The 17,672-nt window shown below is 41.1% G+C and overlaps 1 protein-coding gene across 2 annotated transcripts in view; it reads left to right on the top strand.

The window, feature by feature from the left end:
- adarb2 (adenosine deaminase RNA specific B2 (inactive)) overlaps window positions 1-17,672 on the top strand; it is a gene marked incomplete at its 3' end in the record, with an annotated part of 182,377 nt that overhangs the window by 35,983 nt on the left and 128,722 nt on the right. The window contains exon 1 of one of the 2 annotated variants that reach the window (XM_079661112.1): window positions 4,767-5,502. The exons of the other annotated variant lie outside the window; for it this stretch is intronic. Within the exon in view, the coding sequence (XP_079517238.1) occupies window positions 5,400-5,502 (103 nt within the window). The 5' untranslated portion in view covers window positions 4,767-5,399. Of the gene's footprint in view, window positions 1-4,766; window positions 5,503-17,672 lie in introns of those variants that run through there. 2 annotated transcript variants of the gene reach the window in all.

Below are 17,672 nucleotides of genomic sequence, written 5' to 3'. Positions count from 1 at the left end.
GGCGTTTAACGTTAGTGGCAGGTTGTGTGTGAGAGAGAATAAATAAGACAGCCCTATATTTAAAAAAAATCGATTCTTTTTCGCAACTTTCCGCATATTTCGCAACTTCCCGCAATTTCACCGCATAAAATCACATAAAAACCCCGCATGTTTAATCTCATAATCAAGGATTTTAGCCCGGGTTTTTCTGGAGGGTCTGATAAAGGCTGCCAACATATCATATGTCAAAAATACTTGAAATTCCTTTTACATTTCAATTCTTTGATTCGTCATTTCTTGTGGCACAGTTTGATGCTAGCTTGGAAGGTAGGAGCTAGCAAGCTAGGCTAAGTATTTCCCACTAAGAAATTGGGAGCTAATGAGTTAAAATTATCATTAGCACTGATTCTCATTTGTCGATACAACTTATGACAACTTATATGAACAGATAGTCCTATAACCAACATTTAGTGTTCAAATAAATATTACCTCACGTCTTAATATTTCTCCTTTTAATTTCGGTCGCACAAGGTGACTGAATCCAACATTGTGAAGAACTATTTTGAGAAATCTCCTTTGCTAAACAGATTGAATTTACTTTTATTCTATTCATTCTCTTCTTTCTCCTTTCCTGTCTTTCACTGATAAGCCCCCCTCACCACAGAACACAATGGCTCCATTGTACTAAACCACAGAGCTGATAATGTTACGTGACATTAAGGGCAATGATGTTAGTTCCTATTCAGGGAGACATTTTGATTGGAATGTAGACTCACAAAGAGCGCCATAATATTCAATGCTTCCAGAAATGAAAGAATCCAGTATTAAACCCAATCACCATTGATCTGCAAAATCGTAGACTCCGAGTATTTTATTAGCCCGTATGTCAGGAGATGCTTTCTTTCCAGATAGGGAAAGATATCGCAACATTTGATTAATTCAATACATTTGCACATGAAGTCACCACGTGAAGCTTTTTGCTAGCAATCCATTCATTTGAAACCTACCCATGCAATCTATCCAAAGCAGAAAAAACGCTGAGAATTCCCAATGTCAGTCAGCTCCTCTGAAGTAAAGACTCAATTGTTTTTCCGCTCTTTTTATGTATAATAATATTCATATTCCGCTGAACGCTGACCCGAGAAAAAAGGGGCTATTTCAGAGCTGTCAGTGCAACGTCTTTATCTTCACTCTCCAAATGCTGGGGTCAGCCAAGACTTGACGCTCAGCAGACAATTCTCCCAAAGACCCTAATGTGATTAATGGGTGTCACTTAAGAAGGGCGGGGTGAGGTTGAAAAAGGAAAATAAGTCATCCAAAGGAGATTGTCGCTGAAGAAAAGGTACACTGGCGACACTTCATCAGCGGAAGCGAGAAATGCAGCCCCCCTGGCTTCAGCTGCAGAAGGAAATGTTCAATGTCACTTTGAAAGTTTTAAATACGGCCGGGGAATGCAACCTCTAAATGAGGTGTGGGCAACTAGCAATTAGAGTGCTTTGTGTTGATAATGTTTGCAAGGTACATTAAGGAATAGCTTGCTCAAAACCCTGACATCAATTCCAACTTTGCAGTGTTGCCTCCATTTGCTCTCTGCTACAGTGACAAGGTCATGAAAGTATTTTAAAAACGGTAAGTTCAGTTTCACGTCACCAATGTCCTTGTATGTTCTCCTCTCTCACTCTGCTGGCATTATTAGATACAAGAAGGAAGACAGCCACTAGCCCTGCTGTTATAAAAACATTATTTTATACATTCACCGAAAACAGCTTGTCACAAATGTCACTTCCTCTCCTCGTTTGGACCCCACTTGAAACTTGTTTTGATTTTTTTGTATCATTCCAGTAATATCCTGACAATCTCAATACCTGGAGTGTGTTGCTTATTAAAACGGCTGCCACGTGCTTTCCCCGTCTAGGGCTTGTGGAGATAAAGATGTTCAAATAAGCCCGGTTCTCACACCTGAATTAGTGTTTTTGTTATGCAATCACTTAGGCTGTTAATGTCAGACAGGGCTATGATTTATATTGAGCTACCGTAGCAGTTGTTTTTAGGCCTTCCAGCTGGAGGAATAAAACGTTTTGTTATTCATTTCTGATGCCAGATTTGAAAAGTCAGCCATGATCCCTTTGCTCATGCTGCACTGAACACCTGATGCTGAGGGGACAGGTGGGCTTTGAAGGTTAGACATTTATTTTTAGACTCCAGGATACTTTTATTGCACGCAAGCATCATAATTCCATTCCCAACCGGAGTGGATATGTGACAGGTGTGTGACAGGTGCACCTTCAACATCCGTCACATGGTGGTAACAACATGTATACATTTGCAAGATGATCTAAATGCTACATTTAGAATAGATGTTATTTATCCCTGAGTTCGAATATACAACATTTAAATCCGGAGCAGTCCAGTATTTTAATTCGTACTTAATTTATTCAAAATAAGTCATTTAATGGTGTAATATAGTCTGACCTGCCTGGGCTCGCAAGAATTTGAGAGGCATGTAGACCAGACATTTTAAACAGCCTCAAATGTAATGAAGAAGAATAATTCAATGAAAAATGCAGAAAATGAATGTGTGCTACTAGCGTACTGATTGGCCTCCTTATCTTAGATTGCAGGTGCCTGATTTGATGATGGAAAAAAGAGCAGTTGTTGCCGAGTGTTTACTGTAATCTCAATTTAAATCTAACTCTTTAATCCATAGATATGACATCAAACCAACGCCAAGTCTGGGGATAAATAATAGTCGTGAATAAACACAGAAATGTGCAGGAAGTAGAGATGTTTTTTAAATTATCCATACATATAAACTTTGCCATTACATTAACAGAAAAGCAGCTCACAACCAAATCCCTTAATTGAACAAACAGTATATTTAATGGCATATTTCTTCCATATCATCCTTCAATTCACTGTACTCTGGATCAATGTGTGATATCACTTCATCAACTACTGTTATAACCATTATGTATTTTTTGGCAATAATGCCACAATTTTGCCCGTGCCAGCTTCGTTAATGTAAAAACAATTCTGCTTTGTTGTCTTTTATATCACACCAAATGATATACATTTGAGTTTTATACTGTTGTTAAAGGAAAATGCTAAATTGTTTCTCTTTTGAACAGTAAACATTTTCCACTATTTTTGCACAGAAAAAATTGATTAATCAAAATGAAAAAAAATGAAAAAGATTCCAATCCTTTTTTGTAACGTCTCAGTAGCATCGCATGCTATAATAACTGCAATGTCCTGGGTCCAAGGACCTCAGTCCCTCCTACACACATTATTATGCAATAAGGGAAAACACGCCTACAAAAATAAGAAATAAAACTCAATTTTGACTGATTAATCATTACATTCTCACACAGTTGGTAAAACAGTTCAACCACAGCTTTAATGAATTTGGAAATGTATCACATTTTCAAGGCCGACTCGTCTCTCCCTAACTTGAGTTATACAATGCACTTCTCTCTACCTCTAACACATCGTTCAGAATATGCTGTACTTTTGTATCGTTTCATTTGATTTACCTGTGCAACATTGTGCTGAAAGAACACAAAGGATGTGAAGCCATACGTCACCGAGTCGTCTATTGTCTCTAATAATGTAAAAGTGTGAACAAACAACCCATCCGCAATAGAACAATGGCACATGTCATATCAGTGCTGTAGTCCTAATAGCAACATAGATCCAGGTTAGTTCCCAGCCCTTAGTGGCCCTTCTAGTCCATCCAACTGACCTCGCTGTGCATGTACCTCTAACCCGTACCCCTGCCCCACCCAGCCTGTTTGCTGTTATCTATGTATGCTACAGCCCCCCCCCCCCCCCCCCCCCCCCCCCCCCAGCACACCTTCATTACTGCCCCAGATAGTGGCATTGGCAACTTGTCACTTGTATTGATTTCTCTTAAACTGCAATTTACATGGATATTTGTGGGCGTCCTGAGGGCAGGCTGCAGCCTGGCGGACGGCCCCGGCCTCTCCCCTCTCCCCTCTCCTCTCCCCCCTCCTCTCTCTGCCCCCCTCGGGCCGGAGGAAATGTTTCCACCCAACAACACAGCCTCAAAGTCACTTTTCAATCTGACACCAGCAATTGAGTTGTTTCTGCAAATGCATTGTTTTCCCTCTTCCCACTGTAACACCTCTTTTTAACAGAAGTAATAAGGATAAAAGATAGAGGAAAAACTGACTGCATTTACAGGAAATATAGAATTAGTTCGGAACAAATCTGCATTTCCCCCCCCCACCTCTCCCAGCCTTAAATGTGTCACCAACACACACCTGACCTCCGCAGTATAGAGGAAGGCCGAGGGAATACAATAACCTCCAGCTAGGAAAGCCACCAATGCTTTCTTGACTCTGCACTTTCTCACAAAAATGCCAAAATGTCACAAGCTTCAAACTTTGCGGCCATAACACACTGTCAGGAGAGTTTCTGCCTCCACGCTGAAGGTCACCTGACACTTCAAAACAGGATTTTCAAAATGAAAGCAGAAACATTTTGTCTTAAATAAGGATCATAGTAATAAAGCTGCAAGATTGAACAGAGTTTGACTTCCTCAAAGATGCATTTAGTGTGTGCAATTAGAACACTATGCATTTGAGAGTAATCTCCCTCTGACTTGTCAGTGACTTTGGAACAGAGACTGGGAATAAGAGGGAATTAGCTTTAGATACATAATCCTGAAAAGAAAATCCAAATTTCAGGAGATAAAAAAGGACATAAGGAGAATAAGTTGTCTAACAGAGGACTTTGTGTGAAGTGGATAATCGTTTCACCCTTTTTTGTGTGCCTAAAGGCAGTTGTGAGTTTGCATCAGGGTGGCATATGGATGAGTCCTTCATGCTGCGAAACCTCTACTGAAGTGCCCCTGAGCAAACATCCCTACCAGACTGACCTCTGATCCCCCTGTGGAGGGCGGAAGAGAACAAAATCCCCCTGCAGTGTGGAGGAAAAAGTGCGAGGAATAAGTCCAAATGTAGGAAACATTTAAAAAAGCAGCGGGTGAATAAGGGGTGTGAGTTGGTGGATGTCGCTGCTGATGTCACACCTCCCAGACAGCCACCATTGGACCCTAATTAGAAAGCTCGGCAGCAAATGGATAGGCGTCCTGCATGATTGAATCCAAAGTGGCTGATGCCCAAATTTCTGCAGAGGCGCGGAAAAACCAGTGTGCGAGGAGCGGAGTGCTGTCAGTGCTGCTGAGAGCTTCGACAAGGAGGGAGGCGAGCTGGAGTTTCCGAGGTGATATAGAAACGGCAAGCTCCCCTCCTGGTTCAGAGGGATAAAAGAACAGAGCCCAAAACATAGTCTGCGTAAAAGCCGAGGACGCTGCGTTATCAAACGGAGGGCAGAGACGAGGAGAGTCGAGCCGCCGAGTCCAAGTTACCCTGCGCTTCGCTCCAAAGGCTGCGCTGATGGCATCCGTACTTGGAAACAACAGCCGCGCGTCGGGGGCTCAGAGCGGACAGGTCAAATGCAAGCTGAAGAGGAGAAGGAGGAGGCGATCGAAGAGAAAAGGTACAACTTTTTACCACACTTGTCCTTTCCCCCCCTTTCTTTTCCTCCCCGTGTGAGCAGAGGTCGTGCGCACCTTGGCCGGGCATCGGAGCGCGCGGCAGCCCGGCGACCCTGCGCTGCTGCCGGCTGCTCAACGCTCCGCAGCGGGGTTAGTTGAGAAGCTTGGAATTGTTGAACAATGAACATGAAGACAGGATTTCTGTTCACATTTGCCCTCGGCTAATGACGCATTGTTTTTCACCGTTCAAAGTTTTGTTGCTGCTGCGTTTACGGTCCTTAAAAACGCCTCCATTGTGTCGAACAACGACAATGAGAAAAACGAAACGTCTTAAATACAAGTTTAGTGTGGTTATTAATAAACTCGGCTTGTTTTTACTATGTATATCCGCATCGGCGATGCACCCTTAAATGACAGACCTTGTCACCAAGCCCCGTTGAACTTTATAAAAACAATAGATTCCTTCCATAATTTTAGTACGATTACCAAGTCAGTTTCTAGTGTTTATATATTTAAATTGATATACTAAAGCATCGCCAAAAGCAATGTCGTCAAACTGCCTTTTTCTTTTAAAGAAAGTTGAATGTCCCTGTCATAGCCACTGTACCAGAATAACGTCCTGAAATTCAGTAATAATATTTCTCATGTTTTTTTCAACTTCTTTTTCTTTCTGTCGCCTCCATATAAAACTAGTATTGCCTCATTAAATGGAGGAACTTACTGAAAACTATAAAGTCAAGTTTGAGAAACAGTCTGTGCCTTTGGCAATGAGAAAGAGAGAAGAAAATATCATTAGTTGCCAGGTTATTATTTAATTTCAAATGTTTTATTAGTGTGTATTTTTGCATTTAATTCCCTCAATCTGCTGAATGGAGTAGATTAGTTCCTTATGAATACATTTGTATTGAGTACATAAAACTCATAGACCAGAAAGACTGTATAATAATTAATTGTCTTTGGAAGCTTAATAAAAAATGGTGATCCTCGGTGACTGAGACACAAAAGGAATGCAAAATGTTCCCTTTGGCCGGACCGGAATAAATGCTGACCGAGGCTCATGGTAAACAAATCCTGTGTGGTTTTATGCGCTGCAACCTGCAGGAAGGTATACACTTTCTCTGCATATGACATTTATGCTTTTACTAAAGAAACCAATAATTTAAACCATTTTGACTAATCACACATTTCCACCTCAATTTGAGATTTTTGTCTATTTAAAAAAGAAATCACAATTTACTAAAAAGTGTTCACTTTAAAAACATATATGTGATTGCTGAGTAATTTAAAAACATTTTTGTGTAGTGCCTCACTTTGAGAAATGACATTTATAAAGATTAAGAAAGCAGTATTGAGATATGTCAGTGAAAACTTCCATGCTTAAAAGCTTACCAAGGTTCTCCCTCTCTTTTTTTCTTGATTATTTCCTGAGGTATTTTGGCTGTTCAACAGGGAATTACCCAAACCAAAGCATCAAACACTTATTTTCTCTGGCACCGGCCACAAACACTCATTGGCACTCTGAAATATGTTTTTTTTTCCTTCTCACTTTTACATTTGTTTGCCACCTCCATAAGAAAACAGAATATCTAAATAAAACAGCAATGACACATATAGTTTAATTTATTTATATGTCTAAGAGATGCGAACACAATGTGCCTGTTTCTGCTTGAAGATACTGACGTGCCACCCCATTGCATTGTGGAATATGGATGAAGGAACGCTCGGAGCGTGTTGACGTATCCGACTGCAATTGAATGCATGACGAGCTTTCATAAACACTTTGCACTTGTCATCAAACTACAAACAGACAACTGCACCTCATTTCCATAACCTCTTGATTTTTAATAGCCCAAGTAATTGAGACAAGGGAGACAATACATAAAATATAGTGCTGAGGCAAATGTATTTACATAATGGAAATGACAGAATTGGTTCCACAACATTAAGCATTGCATATGAGTATTACACAAACGCGCGCACATTAGCTGACGGGCCTGTTGCAGCGTGTTTCCGAACGGCTAATTTATCAATACTGCTGATTCACTCTGATAACACGGGACATTAGGGGCCAGTTCAGGGGACCGCTCGTAAATGAACTGTGTCTTTGGGAAGTGCAGATGGCCGCTGACTCCTCCAAAGCTGCAAGAGGTGGACTCACTGTGCTCCAGCAGCTGGAACAGTCACTCACATCTATCCTTGCTGTGTGACTTGTGTTTTTTCTTTGAGGTTTTAAGCCCTCAGAAATACAATTTGTTCAATATCTCCCCACGATTTGAAAGATTTGTCCCCCTACCTCAAAACTTGACCACAAATTACGCAAAGCCGGATTGAGCGCTTTTACTTTTTTTGTTATATCATTATTATCCTTCATCTCAAATGCCAACTGATCATCTTGAGATTCCACACACAATTATTTGTATAGACTTTAAGGCAAAAAGTCACAGAGGGATTATTGCATGGCATTCGGGGCTTAATCCCCTGAAAAGGCTGCAGATTATTTGTAGATGAACTCACTAAAACCTGTGTGTATTCAAAAGGTTGTAAGCAGATTCCTACCCGCAACTTTGATTAATTCCCCCCCCCCCCCCTCTCCAACACCTCTTTGCAGTTTATTTCATCTGAAGAGTGCAAAAACAAATAATTACAGAATGAGGATTACAGAGCAGGGATTTATTTGCTCCTAATTCTGGGTGAATGTGTACTTTACTAAATTCATCAGCTGTCTTTTAGCTCTTTCTGTTGCTCTCTATTCAACCTCCTTGTATTGTTACAGTGCTCCTGTTAGCTCTGCATTGTGCAGCTGTACACTTCGCTCTGCGTTTGTTTGCCTTCCCTTAAGCACAGTGTTTGACCAGTGTCACCACTCCTAGAAGCAGTCATGGACATGCTGTGTGTCTGCTTGGTAATTAACCACCGTCTCGTGATTTACGGTCATATCCCTTAAGGATGTCAGTACCACAAATTGAAATCCTTTTGGAGATGTTTGACAGTCCTGTGCAGGAACATCTGGGGGAATGTAGCACATCTCCCCACCTGTCAATCACCAGCACACCTTTTTCCCCCCTCTGCTACCTTAAACTGTGGCATATGTCTGACATATTCCTCGTCTTTTATCCACAATTTGTGCTTTTTTATGAACAAAAATAAGCAGAGCGGAGATTTATAGACCAACATTATTTTTTTACAACCACACTTATCACCCTGTGCTCTCGACTACAGTACAGTATATCAGCGTATCATCAGGAGTGCCGGGGGGATATGTGGAAAACACCGAGTGCCACATAATTTATGTAGCAATTACTGTTTACGCTCTGGCGTCTGGCGAGGTGGCGGCGGAGGGGTCGAGTGTGGACTGTCGGGGGGGTGATGAAAGTTGAGGCTGAAGCGGGCGGTGGTTCGCAGCGGGCCATGACAGAAGACGGGGGTCATCGCCTTCCCCCCCCGTTTTAGAGAGGCGAGGGGCCACCGGCGGAGACGTGAGCGCGACGCCCCTCGATGCTCTCCGAGGGCTGCTCACTGTTTGAGTGTAACACATTAGAGTTAGAGGAAGCTGCAGATATTCACTGGCCCCCGCTTCCCTCTTAAGGCTGATGAAGCTAATACCAGCTGTGTCGAGGTGAGGGCAAAGGTCAGGATGAAGACCAGAGGCCGAGCAATTCAGAACCTCCATTAGGATTTTACTGTTTTTAACAATCCAAGCTCTGTGTTGGTTTAATAAGCCAGGTATGTGACTGCATCCAAATATATTTTAATACAAGCAGCTGCTTGTGACAAAAAACGATTATTGTTGCTGTTGGATGAAAACCTAGTTCTTTTTTTCTTTTTGTCTGTTTGATGCATTTCAAATTGCCTTTAGAGATCTGTAGTAGTAGTAGTAGTAGTATTTAAATCACAGTTGTCTTAGCAGCATTTAAAAACGAACGTAATGCACGAAATATCTAACCTGCTTTCTGTTAGGTAACATTGTATCTGTCATAGGCTGATCGCCCAAGACAAATGTGTTGTTTTTTCACCAGTCATTTGTTTTCCTGCAGCATTCTTTGTCGATTTAAAACCTCTTTCAGATTACAAATCCTCCTAAACCTGGCATTCAACCTTGTGAGATACATTTTGGTTTTCGCAGTCTGTAATGGTAATAAGGTCGCTTTTAATGTACTTTTTCTATGAGGTGTTAATAATGTTTAATTTTGGCAAGTTAAAGTAAAATTGCAAAATGGGTCTCTTTTATATACAGTACCATTTTGACACGGTGTGTGCTGGAGCTTGAATAATGGCATCAATAAAAAGCTGAATATGAGTAATAAAAGAGGGTAAAAATAGTCTGCTCCTTGCAATATAATACTGCACTGAATTCTCATTGAAAGAATTGTTACACTCAATCTACAATGGTATAAACATTCTGTTGTTCATTGTGCTGTCATGTGGAAGGACTGGTATATGTCTTGCCTTATTCATTTTTGATATTATTTTTAACCTAACCTGGTTAGTTACGTCAATATATTAAACATTTTCTGTATTTGGTGCACACCCAATGCAACAGCACATGTAAACCTGGACACAAACACTGTAATGCTAGAGTATATTCTTCTCAGTGGCCTATATTCACATTCATAATCCATTCCTTAATAAGATCCTGGTGCAGCAACACACAGGCAGGTAGAGGACTTGAATAAATGTGCATCTTGCTCACTGCAGGGTTAGTTAGAGTTTGAGGCGGAGGCTGTTCCTGGTATTGGTACACAGTAGCTAGCGGTGCAGGTTTCCATGTTGGGACAGCCCAATGTTACACAGCCTGAGTGTAGTGGGGAGGAGGAAGTGATGCATTTCACAGATGTAAAGTGTAGTATTATTGTGTTTGTGCTGATAACCGCATTAGGAGCTGCGACAAAAAACACCGCTGGCATTTATGAGCTTAATGAAGGTCAGCGCCAATGGCGGCGGCGCCATGCTCCTCTGTGTGCGAAAGCATGGCTGTGTGAATTTACAGGCGCTTCCTGATTAAGGCTAGCGGTGGAGGACTCGGCGCTTTAGGACACGGCGTCCTCTAAATGACTGAACGTTTAGCTGAGGGAGAAAAAAAAAGGTTATTACTACTGACTGTGCTCTCTTGAGGACAGCTGATAAAATGACCAAGGAAAAGGAATAGCACAACTTTAGCACATTAGCATAATTAGTAATTATCTCGTAATAGTCCCTCTTGGCGTTTTTTTGGAGCTCGGCTGTGAAAAATTGTACTTAAAGTTCAGGGCTCAGAAAACAAATTCCACGCCATAATGTCTTAATAATGCACTGCTGCTAAGAGTCATGTTGTAGAGAAAATGAATCACAAGTATCAAAAGCACAGATGCAGATTTAAAAAAGAAAATCAGAAGGTGACACTTAAGTTAATTAGTCTTTTGTTTGATGACTCCCACAGTTGTCACAAATAACTTGTTGCACTTGTTGCTATGACAACAACATATACTTTTTAATTGCGTTGGTCGCGTGTTGCACTCCGTCAATCAATCAAACAGCTTTCAAAACATCTAGAGGAGACCTTTGAGAACTGGTACACTGCAATACAGTTGAACGGCGCTAATGTATGTGAGTGCAAAGAGAAGAATGCTCTGTGGTGAGCTCATTTGTTTGTATGCATGTGTGTGTTAGCGCATATTTGTCTGGGTTTTCCCGGTGTGCAGTGTGAGCTTCAGTGCTGCTGTTCGTAGGGATCTGTCAGTCTTCATAAACAGAGATGTGGCACAGCGAGTCAGCAGCATTATCACTTCCTGTCAGTGTTTGTGTGTCTGCAGTCCACCAGACAGCACAACATGAAAGAGTGGACGGTGTAAAAGAGACTGGAGCTGCCTCGTAGCGACTCAAGAGATTTAAGGTGGCGTTGGATGTGAGGAACAAAGACTAGTCAAAACACAGCCTTTCAATGCTGTTTGAATCACAGCTCCAATAATATGACTTTTATTACACATGTCGTGCAAGATGTTAAGGGAAGGCATCACAACAGTTTTACGTGGAACTATCTTTTACGTTTTTGGATCATTTCATTCATTTTAAACATACATTTTCATACCTTTTTTGTGTTTTTAACAATTTACCGCCCTTGCTTTGTAGCATATTTTAAAACAGGAATACAACTTAGTTATGTTCATGTAGAGATCATTCTGAACATAATTTTCTTGATTAATTCATGTTTTGGTATAAAAAATGTCAGATAGACAATAATGTTTGACAAATGTAAGAAAAAGGAGCACATTTTCACATTTCAAAAAAACTACATTGATCAACATTATGTCTTATTTTATTGAAAAGTGACACAAAATATGATTTGAAAAATATTTGCTAATTAATTTTCTGTCAGCAGAATAATTTATCAACCAACCAATGACTTCTGCTCCACTTTGAATTCATGCATGCCTGAGTTGTCAGCAGTTTAATCAAAAAGTGATTTTCCCTTCCAAGGCTATAAAGATACATACCAAGAAAAACAAGAAACCATCTGAGGAAAAACGCAATTTAGAGTTGCTACGCCATTTATATAATATGGAAAATGTAAGTAAATATTTCAATTTTTAACATACCAACCCTGTTTAAAATCATATTAAGTTTCCTTCATAAAGACCTGATGATAGATATTGTTGTATATGCATATTCAATGCTGTCTTATCTCTGTTTAAATTAAATCTTATTACCGGAACACTTACTGTAGATAATAATGAACCGTTTTTTTAGTAGTCCCTGCTGTCTTCTTAGGCTGTAAGTCCCAACAACCTCACAAAAAATCTCCTCATGACTGCTTAAGAAACAGAGACAATGGTCCAGTTTTAATCCACATGTTTCACTAAAATCACAAGTGTAGCTGTTGATTTAAGGCAGCTGATTTTATTTAATCTGTTCACTATTTTAGCATGCCACCCGTACAAGCTCTCACATCCAGTCTGAAGTGTTGCCAACAGCGTGGAAGCACCCCCCACATCATGGTGGCAAAACATTTCTCCAGTTTATGATCCTAATTAGCTCTAACTGTGCCATCGTCCCTGAGTCATCATGCCTGGAGAGAGGCCAGATCATTTGACGGTCCACAGTTTCACACTTTCTTTTCATTCCTCTCCTCTCCTCTCTCTCTTCCTCTCTTTTCCTCATTTTCTTCCCGTCTCTCGTTTCAGCAACACACACTCTGTTATTGTCCTGCGGCTCTCTCGTGTGTATTCACAGCACGGTAGCTGCTACTGTGAAAAGGGACATATTTCATAAGCAGAAAATGGCTAAAGTAGGTGTAAGAATATAAGCACCAAAAATGCTTCTTTTTTTGCTGTTTCTCACACTCAGCCCAAAATATGGCCAGTCAGCCATAAAATGTGTTTGGATGCTATTTGAGTGCATTTGACAATTAAGTCACACACACTTGAATGGCCTTTGACAGCATCTGATCCACTGGCAGACTCTGCGCTGTTGACTGGTGGACTTAAAACCTCTGCACCGCAGTCATGCTTCAACCACATGACAGCACAACTACCCCGTCTGCTGTGCTGACATAGCGAAGTTAACACCGATACCCCGCCTCATATGGAATAATGAAATTGGATGAAGCAGCTTAACCGCGCGCCGTCCCTCCTCTCACCATCAGACTGGGTGCCTATTTGAGATAACGTTAATGAAGGGGACTTTAGCCAAGAATAGACACGTCTTATTGCCGGAGGGGGGGCAGGCGAGGAGGAGGGGTGGGGCGCTAACAGCATTTATTTCCATTAATAAGACGGAGTGTTTTAGATGAGGGCCTCTCCTGAGGGCTCTCTCCGGAGGTCGGAGAGAATCCTACACCTTAACAACCCCAGAACAAGTTAATTTCACCAAGTGAGCGCGCTGAGACTCACTGCAGCATGTCATCTCTCAGAGAAACTTGTCTTCACCTTGACGTGGCCCCACACTACTCTGGCCGAGTTGGACACTCAATCACCCTAATCACTGCTGTCCATACTTTATATATCTTTTTAAGGTCATTAATATGAATCTGAGAAGCGGGTACCTTTGCCATATCAGCACTAGAGTATGTTTTTTCTTGGTGGACCACATGAGCAAAAGCGTGGCGGTATGAGTTAGCGTCTAAGCCCCACTTTGTTTGTGTTGCTACACAAATCGTTGAACAGCTTTTTTTTAATAATTCTTAGTAATTTAAAGAAAAATGATTGGTCCTTGATTTCAGACGGGTAAGAGAGAAAAGCAGGCTTCTCGAATTAGGCGGGGATTTCAAGCAAAGATGTCACTGTTGTAGGCAGATCTTTTCAACTGTAGTTAGTTAGCATGTTGTTAGTTGAATGAGAACACCTTCTTTTTAATGTTTCAAGCTGACGTGTTTTTAAAAGACATCACTATAAACTGATATAGTGTCACCCAGGACAGGCTATGGGAGAAATGATGTTACACTTTCGTTATACGTAAATAAGTTTGTTAACCAGGCATGCTAGTTTACAGCTTGCGTTAGAGAAGATAAACACTGTTTTATCAATTTCTTACAGCTCTTGTCTTTTTGTTTGTTGACCAGCTGAAAATAAAGACCACGTTCATCAAACTCTAGAGACTCCCTCTTAATACAGATCGTTACACACTTGTCCGACATGTTGTGAAACCACCTCTTGACAAGCCAGGCAATGTTGCTAAGTTATGATGGACCAATCACTGCTTGGAGGAGGGATTAGAAAACAGTATCTTTTATCTATTTGGTAATAACGTCATGATCATTACAGCATTATATGATAAGTGGAAAGCATTATGGGGAGCAATGCATTATCTCTGTGCAGTGAAGAGGCCCATGTCATGAGCTCCATTACTATACCTGTCTACATAATGCTTTCTAGCACTGTGATATGTTCACCTATCTCTGTATGAGGGCTCAAGAGAAATGTCCTTCTTCCTCTTTAGTATGTAAATATACCCAACGGCAGTTGACAAAAACGTAAACGCGCATCCCATCCAAAGTATATTGGATCCTTGTGGCTGGTGGACTTGCCTAATAACAGATCAGTGCATTGATAATGATGAGCGCACATTTGAGTGTCCTGGCCACTTCATTATTCCGCTCACATGCAAGCATTAAATAACAGTTTTCCCCCTCTTCGCCCTACAGTAAATCCTCTCTCATCCATCGATTCCAGCATCCTTTACGGGCTCCTTCTAGGAGACACCGACAGGCTTATCTTGCAAATCCTTTAAAAGGTATTTAAAAAAAACCTAGCCTGGGTTCTGAATATTACCACAGAATCGGCTGGTGATGGGCGAGCTGGAGTTTATACACCTCTGGGCCGATCCCTGCGATATCTAAAGACCTGTTTTCCAAGTTTTTTAACAGTCACACAGCGTGGTGTTTATTTTTCCCCCTTGCCGCCCTGGTTTTGATTTGTACAGCTTGAAGTGGTGGAGCATAATAGATGTGTTTGCATTTGCCGAAAAACTGAGAGTTCCAATCACTCATCCATTGACTTTGATAGCTCAGAGCCTATTTGGCCTTGCCCAGATAAGGCCTGAGCATACATCGAGTCCGATTCAGTTGAATTGTTTGTACACACATGGCGCTTTGGCATTGGTCTGCTTGGATTGGCTTTGGCATGATGGAGAATGTTATCCCCAACCCCCCTCCCCCTCCCCTACCTCCCTCACAATCGCACAGTGGTGCTTTGGGGCTGGAGCTGTCGGTAAAGGGTGAAGGGTGCGCAGGACCGGAGGCTACGAATGTTGCCTTTGCGTAAAGGACAAAGAGGGACGATGCCTTTGGGTTGAAATAGTCCTTGAAATTTCTGACACAGATGAACCTACATAACTATCATTCCCAATTTAGATCCAAAGTACATTGTGTAATTCCCCATAAGATTCATGCCTCTGGTAGAAACATCACCATTTCAGTGTTGCAATCTGACTTTTTATTTATGGTTCACTAAATATGATGTGAATTGAGATGTTTAAGAAGTTTTGTTCTCCTTAACTTTTTGTTAATTGTCAGATGAATTAGTTGGGCAAATTTGTTTGGATGACAGTTAAAGTTTGTCATATCAACTTTAAAGGTGATAATATGTCACTGTTGTGTTCACAACTTCTCTCTACTGCCCCCAAGTGGCCCAAATAATCTGTTATTACAAGTTTAACAGTTAGACACCTTATATTTAGACTAAGTTTAGGATTTTTCTTTTTAGATGTGGGTCAAAGAGGGATCATGTTTTATTATTTGACTCAATTTGGTATGTGGTTAAATTACTGTATACTATATATCAAATTTGAAGCTTGTGTGTGTCTGAGACTAAACGGATAGCTTTGCTGAGATTTTGTAATAAAGGCTTGGAATGGACACGAGGTGAAGCTAATTTCAAGCAATGTTGGTATCATGAGCTTGGAACATGTTTTTTATAAATGTTATAATAACTTTTTAATACAGTAAAGACTTGCTTACATTACAGATGATGACTGAATTAGTTTGTACCAAGAAATCGTGCTTTGTATTTGAACTGCTGCACATATACTGTGTGTGCAACAGTAGTAAGTTAAACGTATTGTTAAATTCAAATTAGGATTAATGCCTTTCAAAAGACATGTCATTTCCTAAATTTCTAGACACAATCATAGAAATCAAATTTAATATGTTGTACTGTACGCACAGCAGGGTGCCCCCCCGCTAAAACAGCAGCCAAACTCTGAGCTAAATCCACTCTAGTGCTGCAGTAAACTCAGTGTGGCCCGGCAGTTTGCAGCGGAAAGGGAGAGTGGCAACTAGGCTTAATGATAATAGCCCTGACGATAGCAATGATAATCCTCCTGCTATTCCTGCTGACTGCAGAGAGCCCACGCTTTGTTCTCCGCTCCCCCTATTAGTGTGATGGAGCTTCATTTTAATTTGAATGGACCATCAGCTGGATAAGGAGAAAAGCGCTCGTCCACGTGCAAGTGTGAAAGAGAAATTGAGCATGGAGAGTAAAATGTGCACATCAATGGGTGCAGACACATGCATGTATGTACACACATACACACACTGTCTCTCAAACAAAGACACAACAATGGAAAAGTGCCCACAGGTGAATTTGGTGACCTGTCTGGGGTGCAGCTATTTTCTTCTTGGCACCTGTTCCAGGGGAGGTTCTCCTAACATTCAGCCACAGCTCAGGCTTTCAGATGGCAGACCAGGGGGTTTAAAATGACGAGGGGGTTTCAAAAGACACAGGGACTGGGATCGTTGTTGCTCTTTAGGTGCTTGTTGTTTCAGAAGTAGAAGAAACATTAGTATATCTATTGACAAATTGGACTCATTGTGACATTGGGAATTTCACATTAACAAGGTAATGTTGTGTTTTTTTGAGACTATGTGTGTAGCTAATTTGACCCAACAACAGACTACAGTAGGTAGCTGTTCTAAGGATTTCCAGGACCAGGATGTGTCTTAGATGTGTTCCAATTTCTAATTTTACCTTGAATGGGTTGTGGTTGTCTGACACTGTGTTTTTTAAAACAGTAAGTTAAGGTCCTACCTGAGTGACCCTGAGTTTGCACTAGTTCCCTGTGGCACACTTAGTTTGCAAAGTCCTAGTCTGGTGTTGAATGGGCAGAGCGTATAAACAAGGCTCTCTGTGTGGGTAGTTTGTCATAGCTGTGACTTCAGGGCTATCTAAATAGCAGCAAGTGGGCGCGTTCATCATCACATTCATCCTGAGCAGGGTGGAGATGGATGCCTGAGCAATCCACCAGGTCATGAGTTATCATCCACCAGAGGCTGCCGGTTCACACAAAGGTCAAAGGGCTATTTGTCTTAAGGCAAGTATGCCTGTCTGTTAAAGCCTTCTGCTGCACACACACACACACACACACACACACACACACACACACACACACACACACACACACACACACACACACACACACACACACACACACACACACACACACACACACACACACACACACACACACACACACACACACACACACACACACACACACACACACACACACACACACACACACTGTGACTTTATTTTACATGCTACCATGTTTTATTTTCCAATTCATATGAAAATAAAACATATTATCTTTCACTATTCCTTTACCAACTATACTTCATGTTTAGAAGTATTTAAGGGCATAATAAGCAAGTTGGCTTTATGATACTCTGTAGAAGGTTTTGTGACTTCACTGCTGAGAGTTC

The sequence above is a fragment of the Notothenia rossii genome (assembly GCF_949606895.1).
Source record: "Notothenia rossii genome assembly, chromosome: 12".
Taxonomy (NCBI): domain Eukaryota; kingdom Metazoa; phylum Chordata; class Actinopteri; order Perciformes; family Nototheniidae; genus Notothenia; species Notothenia rossii.
Note: the sequence above shows the minus strand (reverse complement) of the source record. Positions and strands in the feature narration are given on the sequence as shown.